The sequence below is a fragment of the Micropterus salmoides genome, unplaced genomic scaffold, assembly GCF_014851395.1.
Source record: "Micropterus salmoides isolate LMB-PRFRI ecotype aquatic unplaced genomic scaffold, ASM1485139v1 Ms_hic_scaffold_6, whole genome shotgun sequence".
NCBI lineage: Eukaryota > Metazoa > Chordata > Actinopteri > Centrarchiformes > Centrarchidae > Micropterus > Micropterus salmoides.
In genome coordinates, this window is record NW_024044348.1 from 5,652,994 (window position 1) to 5,678,324 (window position 25,331).

Sequence of the window (25,331 nt, forward strand, 5' to 3'; positions counted from 1 at the left end):
CAGTGAAAAAACGTTGCGCTGTGGTTCTACAGCCCTGTCCACTTCCTTATGTAAAGGTCTATCTCCTCCATGCTCTTGAGACTGTGCTAGGAGACTCCTTGGCTGCGGTCAAAGTCTTTTTATCTTATTTATTTTTTTGCTTGGGAAGGTTTCTAACTGAAGTGAACCAGAAGTATTTCTGTGGCAGCCATGATAAGAGCTGGTCACATTAAACTAACTCTAAAAGCTAAGGAAAGGTGCTTCGATGCTTCCTTTCATATCTCCTTTACGATAAAATCCATTGACCACATTTAGCAAAATCCTTGCAGTACAGATGATATACTTGAATAAGATGTTCACAATTTCTTTCCTCCTGGTTTGTTTTCTTGTGGCTTTGCTGTAATCTAATGCTGTTACAACACAATTTTATGTCTCAGATTGTTGTCGAAGTGTTAGAATTTTCTGCAAAAACTATGCCATAACCGAGACCCATGTGAGCTGTTACTAGTAAAATGATCGTGCCCCCCCCCCAGTGTCTACATACAATATTTGGGACTCATGTTGATAAATATGGGTTGGCAGGAGGTACCTATGCCTTTTTAGCTGTCTTGATTATATTTCAGTGTTGTCTACCTTTTTAGGTGGGTAGATTGATTGCGACAGCTGGTATGGATGTGCCGTACTGGAGGAGCTGAACAACATGTGCAACCTGAATGGGTTGCAGGTACCGCCTCAGGCTACCAGTAGTGACAAGGACACTAGCAAAAGGCAAAATTGGAGAACAATCGGTCAGGAAGGATAAGAGGAGAGAGCAATACATTTGTGGCCACCACGTGCAAACCATTCTCTTTTTAGCGGTTGTCTTACTGTTGCCTCTTCAGAGCACCTGTTTTCACTTTCATTTGCACCAAAACAGATGACGTTGATTCACAATCGCTTATCCTTCCTAACTGGACAGATTGACATCCATGAAGTTAAACTGACTTGATGTTATACTGTGATGATTTAGTGTTCCTTTTATTTCTATTAAGCAGTGTATATTTTTCAGTTCGGTAGGTAAATCTCGCTTCATTTGCCAACAGTCAAATAAAAGCTTTCTGGATGGCTCGCAGGGAGTTGATAGTTTGAGTGTGTTTGCTAGTCAAATGATTGTCTTGATGTGTGGAGCTCAAAGTAGTGAGATGTTAAGCTGGATTTTAGCGGCTCCTCAAGCAGCTCCGGGTGTTTTTCACTGAGCACACTGCAGCATAAGACAGCAAAACAATGCATCAGGACAGGTAAGTACACACAACATCAACACTGACGCTGCCACTCAGTCGACTGATTTTAAAGGGGTTGATAAAGTTTTTAGTTTAATCTCCAGTATTGGATTTTCATGGTCCTTCTGAGCCATTTATTTTTAGTAAAAAGTGTCATGTCTGGCATAAAAGCATTCCTTAACGCGGGCTGTAGTCTTTAATCTGCCTATTGTTGATGTCTGTGACCGCATTCATCTGCAGAGCAATAAAAAAGTAAAATTGTTTATTACAACACACAATAGCACAGCATGGTTCAATATGATGCTTTAATGTCTGTACAACAGAATACTGATGACGAACACTGGCACCTCTGGACTTTTCCTCCTCCTCCTCAGTAGTACTGTGTCTGGACTGGGCTCAGTGGTGGTGAGAAATTACCAGTACATCAACATGTCTAAAACCTGGCAAGAGGCTCAAAGCTTCTGCAGGTGGGTTTTACTTTTAATTCCTATCATTTATAGCTGTTAAAAGTTAGATTGTAGTTACAATTATACACAATGAGGACTGACTGTATCATTGGAAATTACACTTGTCTTATCACATTCACCTGAAAGGTGAAATAAAGCTACAGTGTCAAATCTGCCTCACTCAGTGGCACCTGTATAAACCTAAAGAGTTTCACTTCATCAGAACAAGACGAGTAATCCCGATGTTTAGCAGGTAGCATTTGCCACATTGGCATGCTTTACTTAATGGCAAAAGGTACTGATGAAGCTAATGGGATGTTCTCAGTTTAGCAGATATTTGCCTATAAACCAAAGTATTGGACAAAATGAAGTTCTTAGTTAAGTTACTACAATTTATCTTGAGGAAAACATAAGTGCGTGTATCAAATTGCATTATCTATCTAATGTCCAAACATTTCATTTAAAACCATTAATGACAATTGTGACGTATCACTTTGCAAATAAGCTTTTATTTTTAATTTTTTTGTCTTGTCCAAGCAGAGCATATTACACCGACTTGGCCACCATCTACACGCAATCAGATGTAGACAGTTGGAACTTGAAGGGTTATTATGCATGGATCAGCCTCTACAGAAATAGACCTGGCCTATACTGGTTATGGACTAATGGACAAGTTGATGACCAAGTTTTCTGGGCAGACGACGAGCCACGAGCTGATGAAAGTTGTGCTTACGTCATTTACAACAGCAAACAGTAATGGGAGATTGTTCTTACACTGTTCTAAGTACTTTAAAGTGTTTTTTGTTTGTTGTTTTTTTTTGTTTTTTTACATATAAGCAATTAATGATGTGTATTTAATAACATTATTTTTTTTTATATAGCACCTAGCATACATTCAATATTCTGAGTGTTCCTCTTCTACTAATTACAAAGGTGTATGTTAATTCCATTGTTCTCTGTAACTTGCAGCTTTTCTGTATTTGAAGTGTGTTTCTTAATGTTGGCTATGTGTTGTCAAATTGGGTGCATGTGTTTCTAAATTTGCTTGTCTTATGTCTATTTGCATGTGTTTTCATTAGCTACAGTGCACTCAACTCGCTCTGCCACCACGGGATTGATTATTTGATTTGGAAAGTGGTCAGCAGTAGTGCAAGCTTTTGTTTTTTGCAGTAAATAGGCTAAAACATTTTTAAAAAACTGTTTCCTTAATATGGCAAACACATATAAACATTATATATAGTAAGAATAATATGAATGTGTATTTTTCACATTTATGCATTAAATTCTTCCTCTTTTTCATTTTTTTCGTTTCTCTTGAAAGGTTTTATGGCGCCAATTGTGCACGATCTTTCTTCTTCTTCTGTAAGACAGGCAACAATTCCCTATTTATACCACAGTCGAAGATATGGTCTGACGCCCAACAGTACTGCGAGGATAATTACGATGGTCTGGCAACTCCCTACAGCTTGAACGCAGCTGTCATTCCGAATGACTTTCCAGTCTGGATTGGTCTGCACAGAAATGGTAAAGACAAACACAAGTGTATGATATATATTTTGTGAACTACACTGCTGTAATGCTATAATGCTAATAACCACCTTGTATCTCTTGAAACAAACAGAAGGGCAAAAAAACCCATCCCTGGGTGTTCTTTCCTATTTTCTTGTTCTTAATATTCCTGTCTTTAGCCATGAAACTAATAATGGGATCTGACAAACAGGAAACAGACTTTCACCTCCTCTGTGATGATTGCGTTTCAACCTACATTTTTCAGGGGAAACATGGACGTGGGGCACAGGCTTGTCAGAGTACAGAAATTGGACATCAGGGGAGCCAGGGAACAACAGCGACTGTGTTTCCATCTCCTCTTTGACAAAAGAGATGGCCACCCAAAACTGCTCTGCCCAGTTTCCTTTTGTCTGCTTCAAGGACAACCTGGTCCTGGTAAAGGAGAACAAGACCTGGGAGGAGGCACTTGAATACTGCCGAGCCCTCACGTCAAGCAACCCATACAACAGTGACCTGGTCAGCGTGCAGCCTGGAGAAGACCACAACGATGTGATGTACAGGGCCGCGGAGGCCGTCACTGAGAAGGTGGGTTAAAATTCAGTGACACGTAAGAAATGTTGACATGAGAGCTGTTTTAAAGGTGCTATGTGTTAAGGTGGGATTTCTACATCAACCACTGCTCTGCGGTGCAAATTTAGAGGCAAATCTGAATTGCTTTAAAGCAACAAAACAAAACGGGAAGACACTGCTCTGTTTCCAGAGCTAAATAGCCGTGTCCAAAATATTTCACTAGTGCACTATATTTACTATCTGGCCTTTGATGTGTATGAAAAGTACAGTCATGCAATATTACACCTACCATTAGTGATGCAATTACAATACACGTCTCACAATACAGAGTAAAATATTATGTTTTATTATGTAAGCAATAGTACATGGGTAAATGAGGGAATGCTATCAGACTCAACAAACAAATAAAATCTCACTTATGCCTAAACTAACCCTTATTAGAGGTGGTTAAATGGTTCACAACTTTAAATCGATCAGCTTTCATTATTGATATGATATGAAAGTTAAAGGGGGGGCGAGGCTTAGTTAACAGTGCAATAGTAATAGCCTACCTCCCGGTTCGCTTTCTGCAGCTACCAGCAGACGAGACCCATGTGACGAGGTGAGCTAGACATATTTCCCTACCACTATAAAAACTTTCTACGCTTAAGTTTCAAAAATTTACATTTCTCAAACAATATAAACATTAGAGTGACTTAAAAGAGCCAAGCCTGCATTATGCAATAGTTATTTAATATATATATTTAAAGCTGTTAGACTAATAGTCTAGTACTCAACCTCTCACAGTTCTTCAAAAAGAATGAGACTGGCTGGGATTCAAGCTGATTGTTGGGAATGATGTTCCCTCCCCAACCCTTCAGCTGCACTCAAAATCACTCCAGAGAGGCAAGGTGCCCCCAAGACGGTTAGTCAGTTGTACAGATTGAAGGAAAACGAATCTCTCTTACATTTACAGACATTTAGAGTTTCCAGTCATACAAACCAGCATGTTTGTGAACTGTGCGAGGACATCCACGAGGAAACAGGCCATGAAAATAAATAAATCTAAGGATGAAGACGTCACTGTCCCACATACATGGTTTGTTTGACACCATTAAGAATTGTGTTGCAGAAAAACCACAATTTTATTTCTTGCATCTCTATCTTATTTGTATTATAAGCAATGATTCTCAGACTCTGAGACGGTGCACATTTATTTCAATGAAAGCTTCTCATCCAGCACACACACCATAAAAGCCTTTTCTTTGGTTTACTTCTGTGTTGTGTAGCCCGCTGCATATGCTCATTAGCATCTCTCTTTCCCTGTGATCACCAGCCTGGCCCATGAACTTCACATTGAGATTACATCATGCACTAAATTGCTTTTATAGGCCCTCGGAGTTTATAAATATCAAACCTTAATGATTTGAAAATTAATAATACAAAGAGTTATAATTGGCCGTGTTTGCTCTTGAAGGTGTCCTGTGAACAGTTTTTTTATAATGGTGGTCTATGGGGAAAGTGTTTTGTGGACCGCAGGTGATTTATCTGTTGCATCTATGGAGGTTCATTAGTTGTTTCCTCTCCTTAGGTGTGGGTAGGCCTCCGATTCCTGGCCGGTCATTGGCTGTGGGTGAACGGGGCGGATATGTTGTACTCTGACCTGCCTGTCTGCCCCCTTGTGGGGCAGCACTGCGGATCCTTATCCGTGAAGGACAACGGCAGCGTGGAGACCACAGACTGTTTGGAGAAAATTAATTTCCTGTGTTACAGCACATGGTAATGACATCACTACCATCGTCTGAATCAGGGTGGTCCCGACCAGATTCCCATTGCACCTTTTCAAGGTTATTTTTACAGGCTGTTCAACTTGGTACACAGCATCTTCAGATGGTAGATATACAACTATGTGCAAAAGCTTTAAATACATAAATGCAATATGTATCACATTAGGGAATAACTTTGAAAAAGTTTTTTGAAACTATTGAAACATTTTTCTGAAATGTTATCTGTAAACTTTGAATAATGTTCTAACTCAGCTCTGTTTAGACATAGTCGTGTATCAGCTCAGTGAAAGTTATGCACCGTTTTGCTCTCTTTATATAGATTTAAAGGTACAATGTGTAAGATTAGGGCTTAGTTAAATTTTTTTTATGTTTTAAAACTATCATTTTTAACAGAATGTGAAGGAGTAACTGGGCCGGAATTTATCAAGCTTCTCAACGTGCCATCTTAGTGTGCTGAGAATTCATGAAATTTACCCTTACTTTTAAACTTAGGAATAAAAGCAAGTTATCAAATTTCTCAAAGCTAAGAATCACTCTCCTAGTTTTCTCCCAGTCCCAATTTAAAACGGCTCCAGAGGTCTCTCAAGTGGTTAGGAGTTGCCAGTAGGGCTTGTGATGGCACTGTGGAGACAGACATGCGGAGAGGAGAGGAAGAATTCTGACGACGCGCATTTAGGAAGTTTTGCGTGTCTGTAAACAACTATGTCTCTTCATTCTGTCCAGTTAAATATGGTGTGCCTCAGGGGTCGGTCTTAGGACCCATTTTGTTTTCCTTGTATCTGCTTCCCCTTGGACATATTATCCATAAACATGGCATTTCTTTTCATATTTATGCTGATGACACACAAATATACTTGCCCGTCAGATCCACAGACCCTGGAATGCTGAGTTCACTTAACAACTGCCTTTGTGAAGTTAAAAAATGGATGTCAAATAATTTCCTCCAGCTGAACTCAGACAAAACAGAAATCCTGGTCATCGGGTCCCAGCAGATGGCAAGGCGAGAGCTCTTCATGGTCTCTCGCCTTGTTATATTTCTGACCTTTTAGTCCCATACGCACCAGCACGTACCTTGAGATCCTCGGGCAGAGGTCTGTTGTCTGTTCCAGAGTCTCGACTGAAAACTAAAGGGGACAGAGCGTTTGCTGTCAGGGCCCCGAGGCTCTGGAACAGCCTGCCCGAGGAAATCAGGTCGGCTGAGTCAGTGAACTCTTTTAAGTCCCTTCTTAAAACATACTTTTATAGGAGAGCTTTTCCCGATCTTATTTGACTTTATTTTATCCCTTTTATTTTATTGTATTTTACTAATTTTATATTAAATTTTCATGCTCTTATCTTTTTTTTGTATTATTCTTTACACTTGTTAAAGCACTTTGTAACTTGTTTTGAAAAGTGCTCTACAAATAAGGATTATTATTATTATTATTATTAATAAGACGGGGTCGGACAGCGCAGGCGTAAACTTTGTTGGTGAGGGACGTCATGTCACCACTGACTTTACGCAGTCATGTGTTTTCAGTTGAATTGAAGATGGAGATGACTCTTCGTTTCAAACTGTCATGGAAACAGTTTTAGCACTTACAGCTCCACACACTGTCACGCGTTTCATCGACTTCCCAACACCATCCGTAATCTGACATAAGCAAACACAGTTCATGCAAATAGCCGGCAATACAGGAGCACTAGGCATATAAAGAAACTTTTTTTTAATCTTTCATTTATTAATGTGTAGGCCTATATCATAATGTATTATCTTGAAAATTCCTTATTGTTAAATGTGTGGTGAATATAAACTCCTCCTAAATGTGGATATAACACCTGTATGTGAAATTAATGTGTGTACAGAGTAAACTACATATTTGCAAATTGCACTGTATTTTTGTGGATATGACTTTACACAACACAAAAGTAAAAAATACATGTTTTGGGTAGTGAGATATTTGTGTATATTTTTTTTCTTCAGATCTCCGCAGTACACATTGGACAAAATTCCACAAATGTTTAAAAAGGAAGTCACAAATGTAACACGACCCACAAATTGACAGAAAGCAATCTGCAAATGTGCAAAAACTGTTGTGTGTAGAAGTCACTGTAGTTTTGTGGATATGATTTTACACATCACAAATGTAAAAATACATATTTGTAGATGAAAAGAAAATGGATGTAGAGAAATATTTGCTCATCATAGTACACATTTGTGGATTGTTTTCTGTGGGTTACAAATATTCAAGTCCAATAAAATCTTCCGTAGTCCTTGACGTGAAAAAGTTTAAGGACCTCTGGTATAGATTAGGCCTCTCTTATAGCTTTTCTAGTCTAATTATCACACTTTTACAAATTCAAGTTTCTGTTTCACCAAACTAATTGCCTTACAAACTCATCGTAAAACTCCACAGAAACAAAATTAAACTCACCAGAACCATCTTGATTAGTCCAACAGTCAGTTCCAACAATCACCAGCTCTGGTTTGGTGAAAATAAACCCTTAATTTATCGAGTTAGATGTGATCGCTGCCTCTCCGATGCTCGACCTCCGTCTCGCTCCTTTCCCACTTAACACCTGTTCTGTCCCCACCATGTCTTTGTCATCCCCGGAGTAAGAGTCCTGGTCAGCGCCACTGTAGTTCACCTCATACTAAACATCCTGTCATCAAAGACTGTGTTCGGTCTTGATCCTGCCCTGATCTTTCTATACTCTGTTAGCTACGGGACCCTAGTTAGCTCAGTTAGCTGCATGGCTGTACAAAAATCCTTTAAAAAAATCTATAAAGTAACTTTACTACTTTCGAAATGTAGTAAGTTAGTGTATATTATATTGGTGTAGTGCAGACCGAAGCTGCTCATTATATTTGCACAGCCCAACTGCAACTGAGAGGGGGTTTTATGTTAAAGGGTTAATTCACCCAAATAAGAGAAATCATGCACTTTAGTTGACTTTTTTTGCAAAAAACAAGTAATACTAAAGTATTTTCTGTAGTTTATCCAAAGGAGCCGTGACATTGTTTCTGGAAATACATGCTACTGTTCTCAAATTTTCAGTACTTTTACTGCTAACTAAATTCCATTCACTTCCATTATATTTTAGCCGTAGAGGTTTCAGAATAGCATATTAATCTGCTCAGTAAATCAAAACTGCATGTGCACAATGAACCTCTTAATAACGGTGAAAAAGGTAAAAACAACTAATTGGTCACATTAACCAGCAGCTACAAAGGTACAGGCCTCTGCAGATACAGTGGGTACGGAAAGTATTCAGACCCCTTTAAATTTTTCACTCTTTGTTTCATTGCAGCCTTTTTCCAAAAATCAAAAAAGTTCATTTTATTTCTCAGTAATGTACACTCAGCACCCCATCTTGACAGAAAAAAACAGAAATGTAGAAATTTTTGCAAATTTATTAAAAAAGAAAAACTGAAATATCACATGGTCATAAGTATTCAGACCCTTTGCCGTGACACTCATATTTAACTCAGGTGCTGTCTATTTCTTCTGATCATCCTTGAGATGGTTCTACACCTTCATTTGAGTCCAGCTGTGTTTGATTATACTGTTTGGACTTGATTAGGAAAGCCACACACCTGTCTATATAAGACCTTACAGCTCACAGTGCATGTCAGAGCAAATGAGAATCATGAGGTCAAAGGAACTGCCTGAAGAGCTCAGAGACAGAATTGTGGCAAGGCACAGATCTGGCCAAGGTTACAAAAAAATTTCTGCTGCACTTAAGGTTCCTAAGAGTACAGTGGCCTCCATAATCCTCAAATGGAAGACGTTTGGGACGACCAGAACCCTTCCTAGAGCTGGCCGTCCGGCCAAACTGAGCTATCGGGGGAGAAGAGCCTTGGTGAGAGAGGTAAAGAAGAACCCTAAGGTCTCTGTGGCTGAGCTCCAGAGATGCAGTCGGGAGATGGGAGAAAGTTGTAGTAAGTCAACCATCACTGCAGCAATCCACCAGTCGGGGCTTTATGGCAGAGTGGCCCGACGGAAGCCTCTCCTCAGTGCAAGACACATGAAAGCCCGCATGGAGTTTGCTAAAAAACACCTGAAGGACTCCAAGATGGTGATAAATAAGATCCTCTGGTCTGATGAGACCACGATAGAACTTTTTGGCCTTAATTCTAAGCGGTATGTGTGGAAAAAAACAGGCACTGCTCATCACCTGTCCAATACAGTCTCAACAGTGAAGCATGGTGGTGGCAGCATCATGCTGTGGGGGTGTTTTTCAGCTGCAGGGACAGGATGACTGGTTGCAATCGAGGGAAAGATGAATGCGGCCAAGTACAGGGATATCCTGGACGAAAACCTTTTCCAGAGTGCTCTGGACCTCAGACTGGGCCGAAGGTTTACCTTCCAACAAGACAATGACCCTAAGCACACTGCTAAAATAACGAAGGAGTGGCTTCACAACAACTCCGTGGCTGTTCTTGAATGGCCCAGCCAGAGCCCTGACTTAAACCCAATTGAGCATCTCTGGAGAGACCTGAAAATGGCTGTCCACCAACGTTTACCATCCAACCTGACAGAACTGGAGAGGATCTGCAAGGAGGAATGGCAGAGGATACCCAAATCCAGATGTGAAAAACTTGTTGCATCTTTCCCAAAACGACTCATGGCTGTATTAGATCAAAAGGGTGCTTCTACTAAATACTGAGCAAAGGGTCTGAATACTTATGACCATGTGATATTTCAGTTTTTCTTTTTTAATAAATTTGCACAAATTTCTACATTTCTGTTTTTTTCTGTCAAGATGGGGTGCTGAGTGTACATTACTGAGAAATAAAATGAACTTTTTTGATTTTTGGAAAAAGGCTGCAATGAAACAAAGAGTGAAAAATTTAAAGGGGTCTGAATACTTTCCGTACCCACTGTAGATACAGTAGCCAGCAGTTAAAAGGCTCAACTTTTAGGGAGTGCTACTGCTGAATGCTCATAGCATGAGAGAACAAACTCATAAACACAAATTAAATGTAAGAAACACAAATCAAAAAGCAATCGGTGTAACTGATTTTTGATGCATATCCCATTATTGACTGTTCACAACGTTTTGTCATATTTTGTAGTGATAATTTTAGTTGTCATACATTTTATTTGCTTTCCTTATTTGGACAGAATAAATTCCACAAACTGATCCTTAAACAAAAAATAAAATCTGTGTGATTCTTGTTGGCGTGGCTGCACTTTTCACACTGTTTAGCTAAGCATACATGGATAAAGTGATTAATATGAAAACAGGCCACTCCAAAAGCTCATTCATAACTCACTGTGAACCATGTTCATGTTGTAATGGAAACACTGGAGATGAAACTGATTCCTGTTAGTGATCCGAGTGTTGCTGTGCAGAGAAACATACTCTCTGTAAATCACTGTAGTCAGCTGGAAGACTGAGTATCAGTGTTGGCTGAAACACACACACACCCACCCACCCCAGGCGTGTCCAGCATAACAGAAGCGTCAGTCTGCTAAGAAGCTGCTGTGATTACTGTCCTGCTATCTTGGGAGTGAAACATCTGAGACCAAGAAAAGATTCTAATTTTGAAAACGGGTTTAAAAAAATAAGTAAAACAAGCTTGTGGATATTTGGAATGTATTAAAAATTGGATGAAGGATATTGTCATTAGTGTGATTGGATTTTTCTGTTTTTGTCTTTAACAGCTAATGCCTTACTGTATAATGAAGCTGGCAGTTATTCAGTCATGAATGTTTCACAGATGTGTCATGTGCTTGTTATGAGCGATGGCTGGAAACTTTTCCAGGAAGACAGAGTCTTTGAAACCCTGAGCGAGACGATGGCGGGACTTGTGTTTGGGAATGGGCCTATGAACAATGTCCAGAACCAAATGCATCATTTTTGTGTGAAATTGTAGAAAAGGAATGATTTAATGACTTAATTTCTATGCAGTCAGTAATTTTCAGAAATTGTACGAAAGTGTCATTTCTATGAATGTGTTTGGACAAAACAGTTGGTCCTGATGTGCAATTAAAAAAACAGGACTTATTAGTTAGAAAAGAATTCAACATTTCCAAAATATTTCCAATTGATCGTCAGTGCTTTCCAAAATAACACTATGCACATTTTCTGAAGAAAAAACTATTTACAAGTGTCTTTTTTTTAATGAAATGAATCACTTTTTTCCTCTGTGTGTGGGTTTTAACCTCATATGAAAACGATCCACTTGCCGGGTTTTTCTGTTACCTCTGATGGTGAGTTTGCCTTTTGCTATTTGAAGACTCCTTGTCGGATTTTCCGCAAAATCCATTGGCTGTGACTGCATGCCTGCACCTGAGCCCCTTGTCTACTGACTCTGCATTCAAAATCGGCGACACCGCAGCTAACGACATGGAGTTCCGAACATAAAAAAAACGACCGTTTCCCAGCAAAACAAACACAACACAAACTTCCGTGTAAGGATAAAAAACTGTTATATTGGACTGGTATTCTAACATTACTGCAAAGCATGTGAAATATATTGTGATGTTGTATTTTAGTGGCTCAAGTTAGATAACGTTAGCTTGCTGCCAGCTTAACGCCGACCAGTTCCTAACATCTTCCAGTGCCAAATACTATAGCTGGATGACTTTCCACACTACTTCACCAGCTAACGCGATCTATATTACTATTCGGTATTATATCAAAGTGTTGATTTTAACAGATGATGAAAGAAATGATGTAATGGTACTAAGCAACTGCAGAGCAATTTTATTTCAGGGGCAGGGGCCTTCCTCTTAAGTGTTTTGTGTCATCATTTGTCTTTATTCAAAAACATGAACCTGTTTTAGATGTTTATTTTAGAAATCAAGTATTATGTACATTTTCTACATAATATAGAAAGTAGAAACATCACATGAGTGGCATATGGACATGACTGGCTGGAAAGTAAGAAAACACATTGAAACATCTATGACAGGAAGGTGTCGGTAGTCAGTTGTCATTAGAGTACTGTTGAGTATTGTTCTAAATTATTAAGTTTCAAAGTTAAAGTGCTTATTCTGTGTGGCATTGTTGTATCTCAGTTCTTGCGTGCATCCAGTCTTTCATAAATGAATCTCTAAACATCATGTGAAAGTGGTGGATATTCCAGATATGCTGGTTGTGACTACCAATTGGAAAATATGAAATTTGTAAGTGCATTATTTTCAATGACAACATATATTTTATTATTATTCTCAGTAACTTGTAACTACAGGGTTCAGATAAATACAAAAGTACAAAATAGGATTAGAAATGCAGGAGAGTAAAAAAGGGTAAGTACCTTAGTTATTTGCTCCTGAGGTCACTGAGAAAACTGAGGCATATTTGAGAAGAACTAGATAAAAATTCCAACCACAGTTATTATAATTCCTTCTGAGGGGAACATGAATAAGTAAAAACCTGCTGGCAGCCCAATGGGAAAAGTCAGGGACTCACAAAAGTTGTTAGGTTTCATATCTGGACACCATACATTTCTGTACAAAAACATATTGCAAGTTAGCATAACTAAAAAGGATGTTGTGTGGGTGAAAACATATAAACATAAAGGGGGTCTGTGATAAAAGTCAATACAAATCATGTAAACTTAAAGATGCTGCAGGACACCTTTTGATTCCTGAGACTTCTTTTAAACTTAACGCACCTAACAGTGTTTTTTCAACCTTATGTTGCTAAAATGCTTTCCTTCCATCTGGTGAGTTCTTTTTTTCAACACTCTTCCTGTAACAAATTTTATGATTGCCTGAGTACTTTCGTGCATCAATCAATTGTAAATAGTCCTGAGGCAGTGTTTCCTTCCAAGCTGCGTGCCACCTCCAACAAGCTCCATCAACTTTAACTTTCTCAATTAGCTGTTGAATGCTCCTTCTTGACCTCACTCGCTTTGAATCCATTCCCTCATCTGTCTGGATTGGATCTGCAGCGGATGCATCCCTGCTCGTGACGGCATCTTTACAGGACAGCTGGCAACGTTTACTGCAGTGAGAGAGACTGACGGGGTGTTTGGACCCGAGCTGCAGCCATCCGAAACACAAGACGGAAGTTGTGAAATTGTACAGTGAACTTATGAAACAGTAACATGCCAGTTAACCTCACAGTGGACCGTACACAAACGGCAAAAACCTTCAATTGCACAATGAACAGAGATATAATGCAAAGGAAGCATGAAAGCAAACAAAGTCAATGGACAGAGCAGAGCCAGGGTCACTCAAGGTGACATTAACTGAGGAGATACATCTGCTTTGTCAACTTCCAGAGAGAAACTAACATGACGCAAAAAAATTTAAAGTTAGTCAGCCGGTTCGCTGAATATTTACACATTGTGTAAACTGATCCTGACCCTGTTGGTATTGTAATGTGTTGGAAATATATTAACTCGGCCGTGAGACTTAACCAGACCCAGACAATGACGACATTTCAGTAAGGTGAGAAACCTCCGCTAACAAAACCTGAAGACAGCTAAAAATGGGGAGACAATACTAAAGTACAGCTGTAGATCACCTGGAGTTCCACCAAGTAAAGAAAATGTAAAGCTACAGAAGGTTTGTGCTGTAAAGTCTATTTTTATAATGCCAGTTTTGCATTTTACCAGCTACTTGTAAAAATACTGGTAAATAACTATATATACCCAACATTGTTTTGAAAAATAAACCCCCAAAATAGTAAGGCCTAATTACGCTGTGCCATAGACTGCATATAGATACCCCTGATTAATACAGCAACTGTTGGAATACCACCCTTGTTTTATATCAGGTAAACAGGTAACTTGTTTTATGGTCTCTATTTTCTCTGGGTTAATATTGAAATATTTTTGTCCATACACAGTGCATTAACAGGTGAATATCACCTAAAACTGATCAAATCTATATGGATCATCAACATATTAAGGAAATAAGGGGAGCAATCAAAGATCTGTCAGCTAAGAGGTTTTCACAGGACATTAACACAGTGTGTGTGTGTGTGTGTGTGTGTGTGTGTGGTGCTGCTTAAGAGAGCATCATACATAACGAAAAAGGTGGAAATCATCTCATCATATAAATACTTGGGCACTCTTTTTGATGACCATCTTAAATTTGATATAAACACAGAGGCTATTGTGAAGCAGGGGCAACAGAGAATTCATCTTCTCCGCAAACTGAAGTCCTTCTCTGTCACGCCGCTCACAGAGTCTGACAGAAAGACAGGAGCAGCCTGAACAACACTGTAAAATCTGTTCTGAGTGAAACAGAGAGACCTTAATGCTTTCTGTAACCAACAAATCATCTGGAAGGCAGCAAGTACTTTAACCTCTCTGGGACATGACCTGGCAGGTGAATTTGCTGTGTTGCCATCTGGGCATCGTCATACACTACCTGCATGCAAAATGAACCACTACTCCAAATCTTTTATCCCTTCAGTGATCAGACTTTTAAACTCCCTGTAGGTTCCTTTATGGGGTTTCAAATGTGCACATCCTGGCTGGTTGTATGTTGTGTGTTTTGCGTTAGGCACAAACATGTTGCTCTTAAACTAATTGTCTAGTGGGTTGTTTGAATTGAACTGAACTGTGTGCGTGTGGGCGGCACGGTGGTGCGGTGGTTAGCACTGTCGCCTCACAGCAAGAAGGTCGTGGGTTCAAACCCCGGTTGCCCTGGCCTTTCTTTGTGGAGTTTGCATGTTCTCCCCGTGTCTGCGTGGGTTCTCTCCGGGTGCTCCGGCTTCCTCCCACCGTCCAAAGACATGCAGTCTAGGTTAATTGGCAACCCTAAATTGTCCTTAGGTGTGAGTGTGAGCATGAGTGGTTGTTCATCTATGTGTGGCCCTGCGATGGACTGGCGACCTGTCCAGGGTGTACCCTGCCTTGCGCCCGATGTCAGCTGGGATTGGCTCCAGCCCCCGCGCGACCCTGCAGGATAAGCGGTTGACGATGGGTGTGTGTGTGTTTTCATACTTTAAAGGTTCAGTGTGTAAGTTCTAGTGGCATCTCGTGGTGAAGGTTGCAAATTAAAATCCAGAGGCTCACAGTGCGTTCAAGTGCTGCTCAGATGGTCCCATCTTCCAGAGTTGTGAAGTCGTTCTTCCGACTTCAGTGTGTGTTCATTTGCTCTTAAGTCTGAATATGGAATCAACATGGACGCTACAAAGATGTGTTGGATTAGAATGATCAGAGCATATAAACAACACACAGACATCTAGATACAGTACCTCAATGTGGACAGCAAACTAACCGTTATAACCGTATTACAAATAACATGTTTGCAAAATATCTACATGTAATATGTAATTTTGCACCAATCTAAATTCTGCATACTTTGTTATGTCCTATTTACACATTATTTATGTTTTTGGATTAAAGATTTAAGGAGGAAAAAAGATTCTGATTATTCTGACACCACATGAATGCACCGTCCGTCACATCCTCACCCCCCCCCTTTCCAAGTGCCTAGGAGAAGCTACAATGGCCGACACGCTCTGTTGGCTTTTGTGCTAAATAATATGTGTGGGCCTCCATTTGTCCAAATTTCTCTTCTATCCTTACTTCTAATAAACCACTCTAGTAAACTACTAATACTAACATTACTTCTTCTTCTTCTTTGTACATATTCAGCATAGTGACAAAATGCATTCTTGTAGAGTAGTTTGTCCATTTAGAAACATGGCAGCGTCCACGTAAGGGGACCCGCGGTGTATGTAGATAGAAATGGAGATTTTCACAGGACAATAACTCTGTGTGTGTGTGTGTGTGTGTGTGTGTGTGTGTGTGTGTCTTGTGTCTTCATGCTTTAATTCTCTAAACTGAACTCCTCCTTTGGGGCATTATTGGAGAAAGTGTTGAAGCTGGCGGCGCCGTCTGTCACCATCAGCCTCATGCAGAGCTGTTACAACAGTCAGACTCTGTTAAGTGCTGTGGGAGTGTTGCCTTGGCAACCATTTTGTGGAGTGTTTGTGAGCGTTTCAAGCTCCTGCGGGATTTGGGGGAGTGGGCAAGGGAGAAAACTGTGTGTGTGTGTGTAAATGAGCGTTGGCTGGAAATGCCTGTGTGACCTAATGCACATCTGTGAGTGCTGGACTGATAGACGTAGAGTTTGTAAAGAGAAAAGTTACACTTCTGTCTTTGTTTTAAGAAGTAGAGAGCTGAGTGCCTTTTCCAAGTGTCTAAACACAAACAAACAAACAATCGATCAGACAGACAGCAGCCTGGGTGGTACTGAGCCCTGATGTGACGTGAGTATTTGGAGCTGGACAGAACAGATCAGCTTGTCGCCTCCAGCAGCTGCTCCTGTTCTGAGTTGGCATATCTTATTCATAACCTGCTGTAACCGGATCCAACACCCTCATTATTCTTTCAGTCTCATTCGCAGGCTGCTGCTCATATCTGCGTTTTATACAGTCAGAGCAAAGAGAGACGACTTCTTCTCTAATCTAAAGTTCTCATTTCAAGTCAGTTATGTTTATTATGTTTTTATTCATATTTCTATGATGATGTATTTATTTTTAATTTGTGTTTACCAGACTCCAAGATCCATTTCTGGTAGCTAAAATTCTTTTTTTTAATTAAACTGATACTTCTGTACCTACAGTACATAAAGAAAGATGTTGTAGCTGTTTTAATCTTACAAAAAAAAAAATCATATTATACTATTGGATCCTGCAGTTTTGGGGGACTTTTTTTGCAATAAAAAATTCTTAGCTGGACACAAATGTCGCAATTTATGGTTGGCAGTTATGGAAGAAATATTTAGAGCTTTTACTACAGTAAAGGTACCAATACAACAATGTAAAATACTCTATAACAATTAAAAGTATTGCTTAAATTGCAAAATATAAAGTAATCATCAAAAGTAAAAGTACTGGTTTTATATTATTTTTATATTACATATTAGATTGTCGATACTGATGCAATATCAGTGATGTAGTGCAGCATTTTTGAGTTGTAGCTGTTTGATGTGGAGCTAGTTTGAACTATACGTTTAGTGAGTTTAGTCCAATGGGTCCTAACCTAGTAGTTGTCACAAGGTTATAAGATGATTCATGGGAGAGGAAGGAAGAAAGTTCTGCTAGTGTTCAGGATTTTTTTATGGTCTTTGCTTTTTGTGAAATATTGAATAATTTTACCTGTTTAATCCACAAACACTCATTTAGAGGAAGCCATGTCAGATGTTTAGAGGGAAAATGGCAACAACTCATAGGAAACGTGACAAGTAGCTCCAACTAGACACTGTTTTGCTGGGGTCCATTGATTTAATCTGAAAAGTAACTAGTACCATAAAATAAATGTAGAGGAGTAAAAAGTACAAAGATGTTCCTCTGAATTGTGAAGGAGTAGAAGTAGGCCATAAAGTAGCAGAAAATAGAAATGCTCAGAAAAGTAAAGAACAAATAACTTTAAACTGAAGTTACAGGACTAAATGAAGTTAGTCACTGCACATATGCATTCAGCATATATACACATATGTTTTCAGCACTGATGGGCACCGGGCGCCCCATTCTGCAGGATCTTCTTAACATGTATAAGCATGCCACTGTTTTTTTTCTGATTTTGTTTTACAAGAGGATATTTGCTACCTTTCCTTTTTATAGATACTTTTCAAATTAGATATAAAAACACCACAGAGTGTCACCTGAAAAAAATATGTAGAAGAGAGAAACACAAAATAATAAGACACCCCAATCTAGTATGTCATGTGAATATTGAAACTGGTTGTGACCTTAAGTTGTTTTCCAGGTGTTCTCTCTGCTACTTCCACCTGAACAGAAATGTCACAGTGGTTGTTGCATTTTTAAAGGACTTTGACACAAGAAATTATTATTTGTCTTATAGTATGCTTAGCTATTGATAGTCATTAGAAAATAACTATATAAACACAGAACTACACTCACTGCCTCTCACTGTGACACTCCTCACAATATGAATATTTACAATATACATGCATATACTATTATCACCGATCCACTGTTGTGATATCATCTTTTCCCCTTGGGAGAGTCACATGACCCCTCTTAGTGTGGGTGGAGGGGAGGGGGGGGCGTCAAAATGCTTCAATGAAAACCACATGGAGGGAGGAGAGAGCAGCAACTAAACAGAAAGAGAGCGAGAGAGGGAGGCCAACATGAGCCATAGACACAGTTGAAGAACAACAGGAGAGCTGCTGTAGGAAAGCTTCTAGAACCAAGGTCAGATCTAGGACCAGAGGCAACACTGCAACTAGAACCAGAATAAGGACCACAGACCAGGGGCAGCCCAGTCCACCATGTCAGAACCCATCAGAAGAAAAAGCTCCAGCAGACAGCTCCTGCAGAACCTCATCAGGTGAGAGAAATAAGCTTTTAACACATGAGGATCGTCGGTTTGATAGTTTTTTCTTGCACCTGCAGGATGAAATTAGCAATTTGCTAAAGCTGTGTTCTATGAAAATTAGAGACTTTTTCAGGGAATATCAGTTGCTACTAAAGAGTAGAATGATTTAACACTTTCATGCAGTCATGAAAGTACGTTTCGGGGTAGGGATGAAGTTTGTCTGTTTCCAGTAAAAAAAAAAAAACAACACGATCACAGCAACTCTTGTCAAGAAAGATGTTCTTCTCTAGTACTGCAGTAAACAAGCATTATTGCTTGTTTTAATCTGTACTTCAGACTTCAAAGTCCAATCATCAGCTGACTCATCCTGAGCTTGATATGCATGAGCTACATAAATGTAGAGGGACCACAGACTGCAGAAAACACGACGGTAGTGTCGGTGCTGTCAAACATAATTACATCTTCTTACATTCTTTGTAAATCACTAAAGCAAGAAAATCCAAAGTGGTAAAAAAGGAGCTCGGGTGGAGTTTAAAAAATGGCAACCTTGACAGTAGAGTGTGGTGAGCTAAAACCTGTGTCAATCAAGCAAACCTGCACCAAAGCATAAAAAGTTTCAGGCCCCAAATCTTCACCCTGACACATATTATAAAATTAGCTGTTAGAGCTAAACAAAAATGTATTGACTCTTTATTTCTGGAAGAATTTAGGGTTTTCCCGGAGATAATCAGAGATTGGTGTATTGGTTATTAGAAAGTTGTAACTTAAAGCGTTTCTGCACTGGCTTCAGCATTAGCATGCAATGGCTGCTAATTGACAAGAGTATACTGTGTTCTCAAAAGACGTGGCCTTGAAAGTGTTAGTGACCCCGGATCAAACCATGTGGAACACCGGACAAAAGATGGGCAGAGAACAAACAGAAGACCTGACCAGACCATGGTCTACGATTCAGTTGAGACCACTTCAAAGCATGTTGTCATGGTTTTAACTGTTGTCATTTCCTGTGTTATTTTATTAAATCCTTTCTTTTTTTTACCCTTGCCTGCCTCTACACCTCTTAAGCTTATTCACCTTTTGTTTTGTTATTTAATCAACACTTATAACATGTACCTGCTCTACCTGGGGGTCCAAATCTCTTGCTCTCCTGTGTCTGCACTTGGCAAAACATTACAGAGATCAGTTGAGTTTAATAACTGCTGAAATAGGGCAACCCTCAACACAGACAGTTCACCATTACTAAGTAATTATTAACAGGTATGGCTAATATATGATTTGGCTCAGAGCTTCACACCCAGCTCTGATTAAACAAGTTGTTTTGGGTTCACTATCAATGAAAATAAATATTGTAAACAAAGAGTTACCCCCCCCAATATACCGTAGTTTATCTAAAGACTATATCAAACCAGGATGTGCTCTATGGGCAGTTAAGAATGGCCTGATTAAATTGTGCAATTTCATCACGTTAAAAAGCTGATGAATCAGTGAGAATTATTCGTTCTCATACTTTATTAGCACTAAATAACATCTCTCACTCTTTAAACCCAGTTAAGAATAATGGCGGAGGCTCTATAATTGGATCAAAATGTCTTCATGGTCAGTTTCAATTCAATTGCCCTTTGTTCTTTTTTGTCCCCTGTTACTATTTAGCTCTCCGCTTAATACTGTCTATTGTGATTTATCTCCTCTAACAAGCACAAGCGCCTAATTTATTGTGTTGTTTTCTATATTTGCATCTCTCTCCTAGCTACTGTGTTACTGTGTGACTTCACTGAAAATGACACTGAGCTCTGAGTTCAATGGCTTTCTTTATAGCTGCAACTTCCTTAATGACCATGACATCATCTGGCTGAGTCCTGAACCCCCTCCTGCACACACACACACACTCACACAAAGAAAATGCCGTTCCCCAGGCCTCCATTGCCTCATTGTGTAAAGGGTGGAAAAAGTGATGTGTGTCAGACAGAATTCTTCCATAATTTGCTCGTTTCACGTTTATGCTTCACAGCATCCTGTTAAATATCCCAGCAGACTCTGAAGATACCTGGAAGTACAGACTGCCCTGCAGAGACAATATCCTCTAACAGTGTGATTTAATCGGAACAGACATGCCTTATCTACAGTACAACTGCTTCAGTTAGTGATTTCCTACACTTCCCATAATGCCTGTTGAGGACAGTGACTTGTTGCCTTCCGCTATGGGTTTGACATGTAAACTGTCATCACTGTGCAGTAGATGGTTTTCCAGCTTTGTGTTTAGAGATATTTATAGAGCAGCCGTAGTCTAGAAAGATATATTTTTCTCATCTTGCAACCCTTGAGGGTGTACAAAGCTTAGGACTTTAACATCAGAGTCTGGGGTAGTTTGGTTTAAACTACAAAAGCACTGACATGTTAATTAACATGTTGAGTCTTAAGTCACTGGTAATGTTTTTTTGTGTTAAACCAAGACTATCTCACCGAACCTTGATAAAGTGCTTAAACAGAACCATTAAAAACTTTAATGATGCTGTAGTCACAATGACTGTATTGCAAAATCGGATATATTTGGCGGGAAAATAATGAATATTGATACGTTCAGCATGTTTTGCAACTTACCAGATATGTCCATTTGTAAAACAACATTTGCTCATTATGTTAAAAGAAAACAAACAGTTTTTCAGATGTATTTGCTGTTGCAAATTAGTTATAGTATATAAATAAAATTTCTCAGAGACAGGGTTAGCACAAGATATTAAAGGTCCAGTGTGTAATATTGAATACGTATGTTCAGAAAAGAATAAGAAGTATTAATATCTAGCAGGGGTCGGCGAATAAGTTTTGTATCGGAGCAGTTTCTTTTATTATTAGAGAGCATAAGACATACAATAATTAAACTGAATGATAGGGTGTTTGGTTTGCTCAGGTGCTAAAGTGCAAGACTCTCACCTAGAAAGCTGCGTTTTCAATTCCATGTTGGGAGAAAATTTTTTTCCCACCTCTTCAACAAATTGATTATGAAGTGACTGTTTCACATGCTCACAATAAAGCATGTGCAGAAGTGTGTGTGTGTTTCGGTGTTTGATCTGCATCCATCAACCTACGGACGCTTTTCCATTTCCCCTGTATCTCCAGGCAGAGGGGAATCACGTTTACTGACAGCTCTTTCAGAGGTGTGTCAAGCAGGCTACAGACTCTTTTTAATGTCATTCAGAATTTTTAAAAGTTAAAGCTCTGAATTTAACTCGAAATAAAGAATTGCTGTAAAAAAACGCTTTTATTTTGTAGGCAAAACTACTTAAGAGGAACTGATTATGTGAGTAACTGTTGCTGTTATGACAGAGATCTATTTCAGCACCGCTATCAAAGTATTTAGTTATCTTAATTTTTTGCTGCTATAAAAGCACCATAATCTGACCGCGGGCCAGATATTATTGCTGGTGTGCGGTTTTGCCGAGGCTCAGTAATCACAGAGAGAAATAAAGTGTTTTCTGTGTCATCGTTTGTATAAACTTTATTTATTAAGTGGTTTCTAATGGATTGTGGTGCAGAAACAGTGACAATGTTTCACACTTTTGGCTTACATTTTCCATGTTATCTGTCAGTTGCCAAGTCATAATAACATATGGTTTTACTGAATAATTGAGTAAATATAATTTCTTAATAAATAAGAATTAAATAATATTATTAATATATCTACCTAAAGAAACCTCAGCTCCAGACTACACAGTTGGTTGCAACCTCACCGCTAGATGCCACTAAATCTTACACACCTAACCTTTAAGTTTTTATCTTGTTTGTGCAAAATCCCAATATTAGATAATAAGATGAAATGGTTGCTTCAGTTGATTTTCCAGCTGATGTTAGGAATTAGGAGTAAAACATATGTGATATGTAGTTAAAACCTTTAAACATGCTAAACTTATATGGTCCTTCAAGGATTTCATACTCCTTCCCCTTGTTGGATTTTAGGCAGCAGTGACAATCAAACCTCATCCCCAGTTGACCTATTTCACAAACAAAATGGCCTGACTGAGAAGCCAAAGCAGCCCAATCACACATCAAATTGATTTACATCAAACTGAATACTGACTCTGGCCAATATTGCTTCCATTAAATCTCTAGTGAGTATTATCTTATGTAGGTCACTTTCCCACAAAAGTGACTGCAGCACGTTACAAAATCTTACAACTGTTCATGGCCAGTGTCCTCACCAACAGCCATAACCAATGACATTAGCATTATCCTTTTATATTTGATTTTTTTTGCACTTCAAAGACATTTTTTGGTGATGATTTCATTCAGCCAAATGTTTGATGAACCAAGGGGTTGACATGTTGGGGAAATTAATCATATTTTTGGGTGAAGGCCTATGAATTGAGCTGCAACTGGCCAGTACAAAGCTAAAGAGTCTGCATGTATTCTTTTAATGAGGACCAACAAGCTCAAGGCCTTGGACAGTTTTTCTTCCATGATGCTGCTGCAGTGTTGGGACAACATTCACAATCAGTTTTTACTGGCAGATTTCCCCACTCTTCCTTCTGTGCAAAGCTCATATAAGGCCTCTGAGTTAATAAAATTAAGAGATTATGTCTCAAAGTTACAACCGTTTTAATACAAAATTCCCTCTCTCTCTCCAAAGAGGGAATTTTGTACTGAAAAGAGTGTAACTTTGGAGGATATCCACTTGATAACACCAAGTAACACCAAGCAAAACCCGTTTCAGTATTGTGGAAACATTGTGCAGGAAAACCTTGTGCACACAACTACAGAAGTTGAACCAAGAAGTAAGTCTGCAAACGGTGATTGATGTTTCCAACAGACAGGTGGGGTAATAACTTTACCAGCCTTAGTTTTCTCTTTCAAATAGGCAGGGCTAAGTCTATGAGATATCAGCAATTCTTTGGTGAGTACAAAGTAATTACGACCAAATCTCAGAAAATGATCATTTAAAACCAATGACATCAGGCTTTGGAAAACTTGTTTGTACCAAACCAAAGTCCAACAACAGGTGATCTCTGGAGATGGGTGGTTTTAAACTGACATCCAATTAAATGTCTGGCTGAATATTTCCAAAGTTCTTCTTATTCCAATTTTTTGACAAGATTTTCTCCAGACCTCCACAAGTATGACGAGATGGAGCTAAAGGATTAAAGTCTCTCTCCTGCTCCTCCTCCATCTCTTTACCTCCTCCCCCCTCTCTCTCTCTTTGTTTCTCTCCAGAGATTGAAATTAAGTGAAACAGCACAGCAGCTGGCTCAAGCTCCACCAGATGTGCTTGGACAATAAAAAGAGTTATTGTTATCAAGTCCCGCCCACTGGAAACTAAAACAGATCAGACAGATGAACTGGATGAGCTTCCCATGAAATAAAAGACAAGCTACTTCTTACCTGAGAAAATCATCATCATACATAAACAGAAACCTTTCACTGTTAGTATGCCACAGAAAGTATGAATAATGTGTATTTGGGTGCCAAAGGGCCTAGTGGAGCACATAACATGTTTCTCGACTTCTACAGGATCTATCTTCCCAATGTAAACCCGTGTTAAATAGCCCTCTGTCCACAAATGTTTGTGTACTTTTGGACCTGGAGCGATAATAGTAATGTGCTTCCAACTTTGTGGAAACATTTGGGGGAAGGTCCTTTTCAACATGACAATGCCCTTGTGCACAGAGCCAGGTCCACAAAGAGATGACTTTACCAGTTTGGTGTGGAAGAACCCTGACTGGCCTGCTCAGAGCCCTGACATCGACCTCATCCAACACCTTTGGGATAAACCGGAACAAGCCAGACCTGATCACCCAACGTCACCTTTAACTAATGCTCCATCGCTGACTGGGAGCAGATCTCTGCAGCCAGGTTCAACATTTAGCAGAAAACCTGAAACCAAAGAAGTGGAGGCTGTTGTAGCAACTTGCGCAAATTAGAGTTGTTCCAACCACATATGGTTATAATGCTTGGGTGTCCACAGACTTTTAGCCATGAAGCTCATCTGGAACCTTTGAGCCTCTGGGGACTGTGGGTAATTTGGGGCAGATGCCCTCGAAGCAGGGGAGTAGACGAAGGAAAACCAACTTTATCATAGTCATCATACTCAGCATCTCTTTTTAAGTGATCATCAAACAACATAAAGACATTATTTCCATAACCATTGTGAAGGTTACACTTGAGCTTAAACCACTTACCTGCGTATGAGCCAGTTATATCAAACTCATTCTGTGTAACCAACAAAAATGACACCTAGAATGTTTCCATTTGATGGAATTGGCCAAAAGATTATGGGTTTTGAACTTCAAGTTCTAAAGGATTCTAGTGAATTCTTGTACTGAACGGAGTATTTTTGAGGTTTTTGATAGTATTTTTGAGGTGTTGTAGGATTGTGGTGACATTCTGTTGCTGTCCACGTTGGCTGCAGGGTGACGGCCCAGCGGAGCCAGGAGGACGCTGAGGAGGTGGAGCGGGAGCGAAGGAGGAGAGCCAGGGAGAAGGAAAAAGGAGAGAGGAGCCCCTCTTTTCCAGAGCCACCGCAACACAACAATCTCACAAACAACACAGAGTGAGTACAACAAACTGTTACACC

The 25,331-nt window shown here is 39.4% G+C and overlaps 1 protein-coding gene across 1 annotated transcript in view; it reads left to right on the top strand.

Moving 5' to 3' along the window:
- The first annotated feature begins 18,561 nt into the window (after nucleotides 1-18,561).
- Nucleotides 18,562-25,331, top strand: part of LOC119890088 (lymphocyte-specific protein 1-like) — a 29,984-nt gene continuing 23,214 nt past the window's right edge. The window contains exons 1-2 of the mRNA XM_038701127.1: nucleotides 18,562-18,784; nucleotides 25,167-25,307. Of these exons, the coding sequence (XP_038557055.1) occupies nucleotides 18,726-18,784; nucleotides 25,167-25,307 (200 nt within the window). The 5' untranslated portion in view covers nucleotides 18,562-18,725. The remainder of the gene's footprint in view (nucleotides 18,785-25,166; nucleotides 25,308-25,331) is intronic.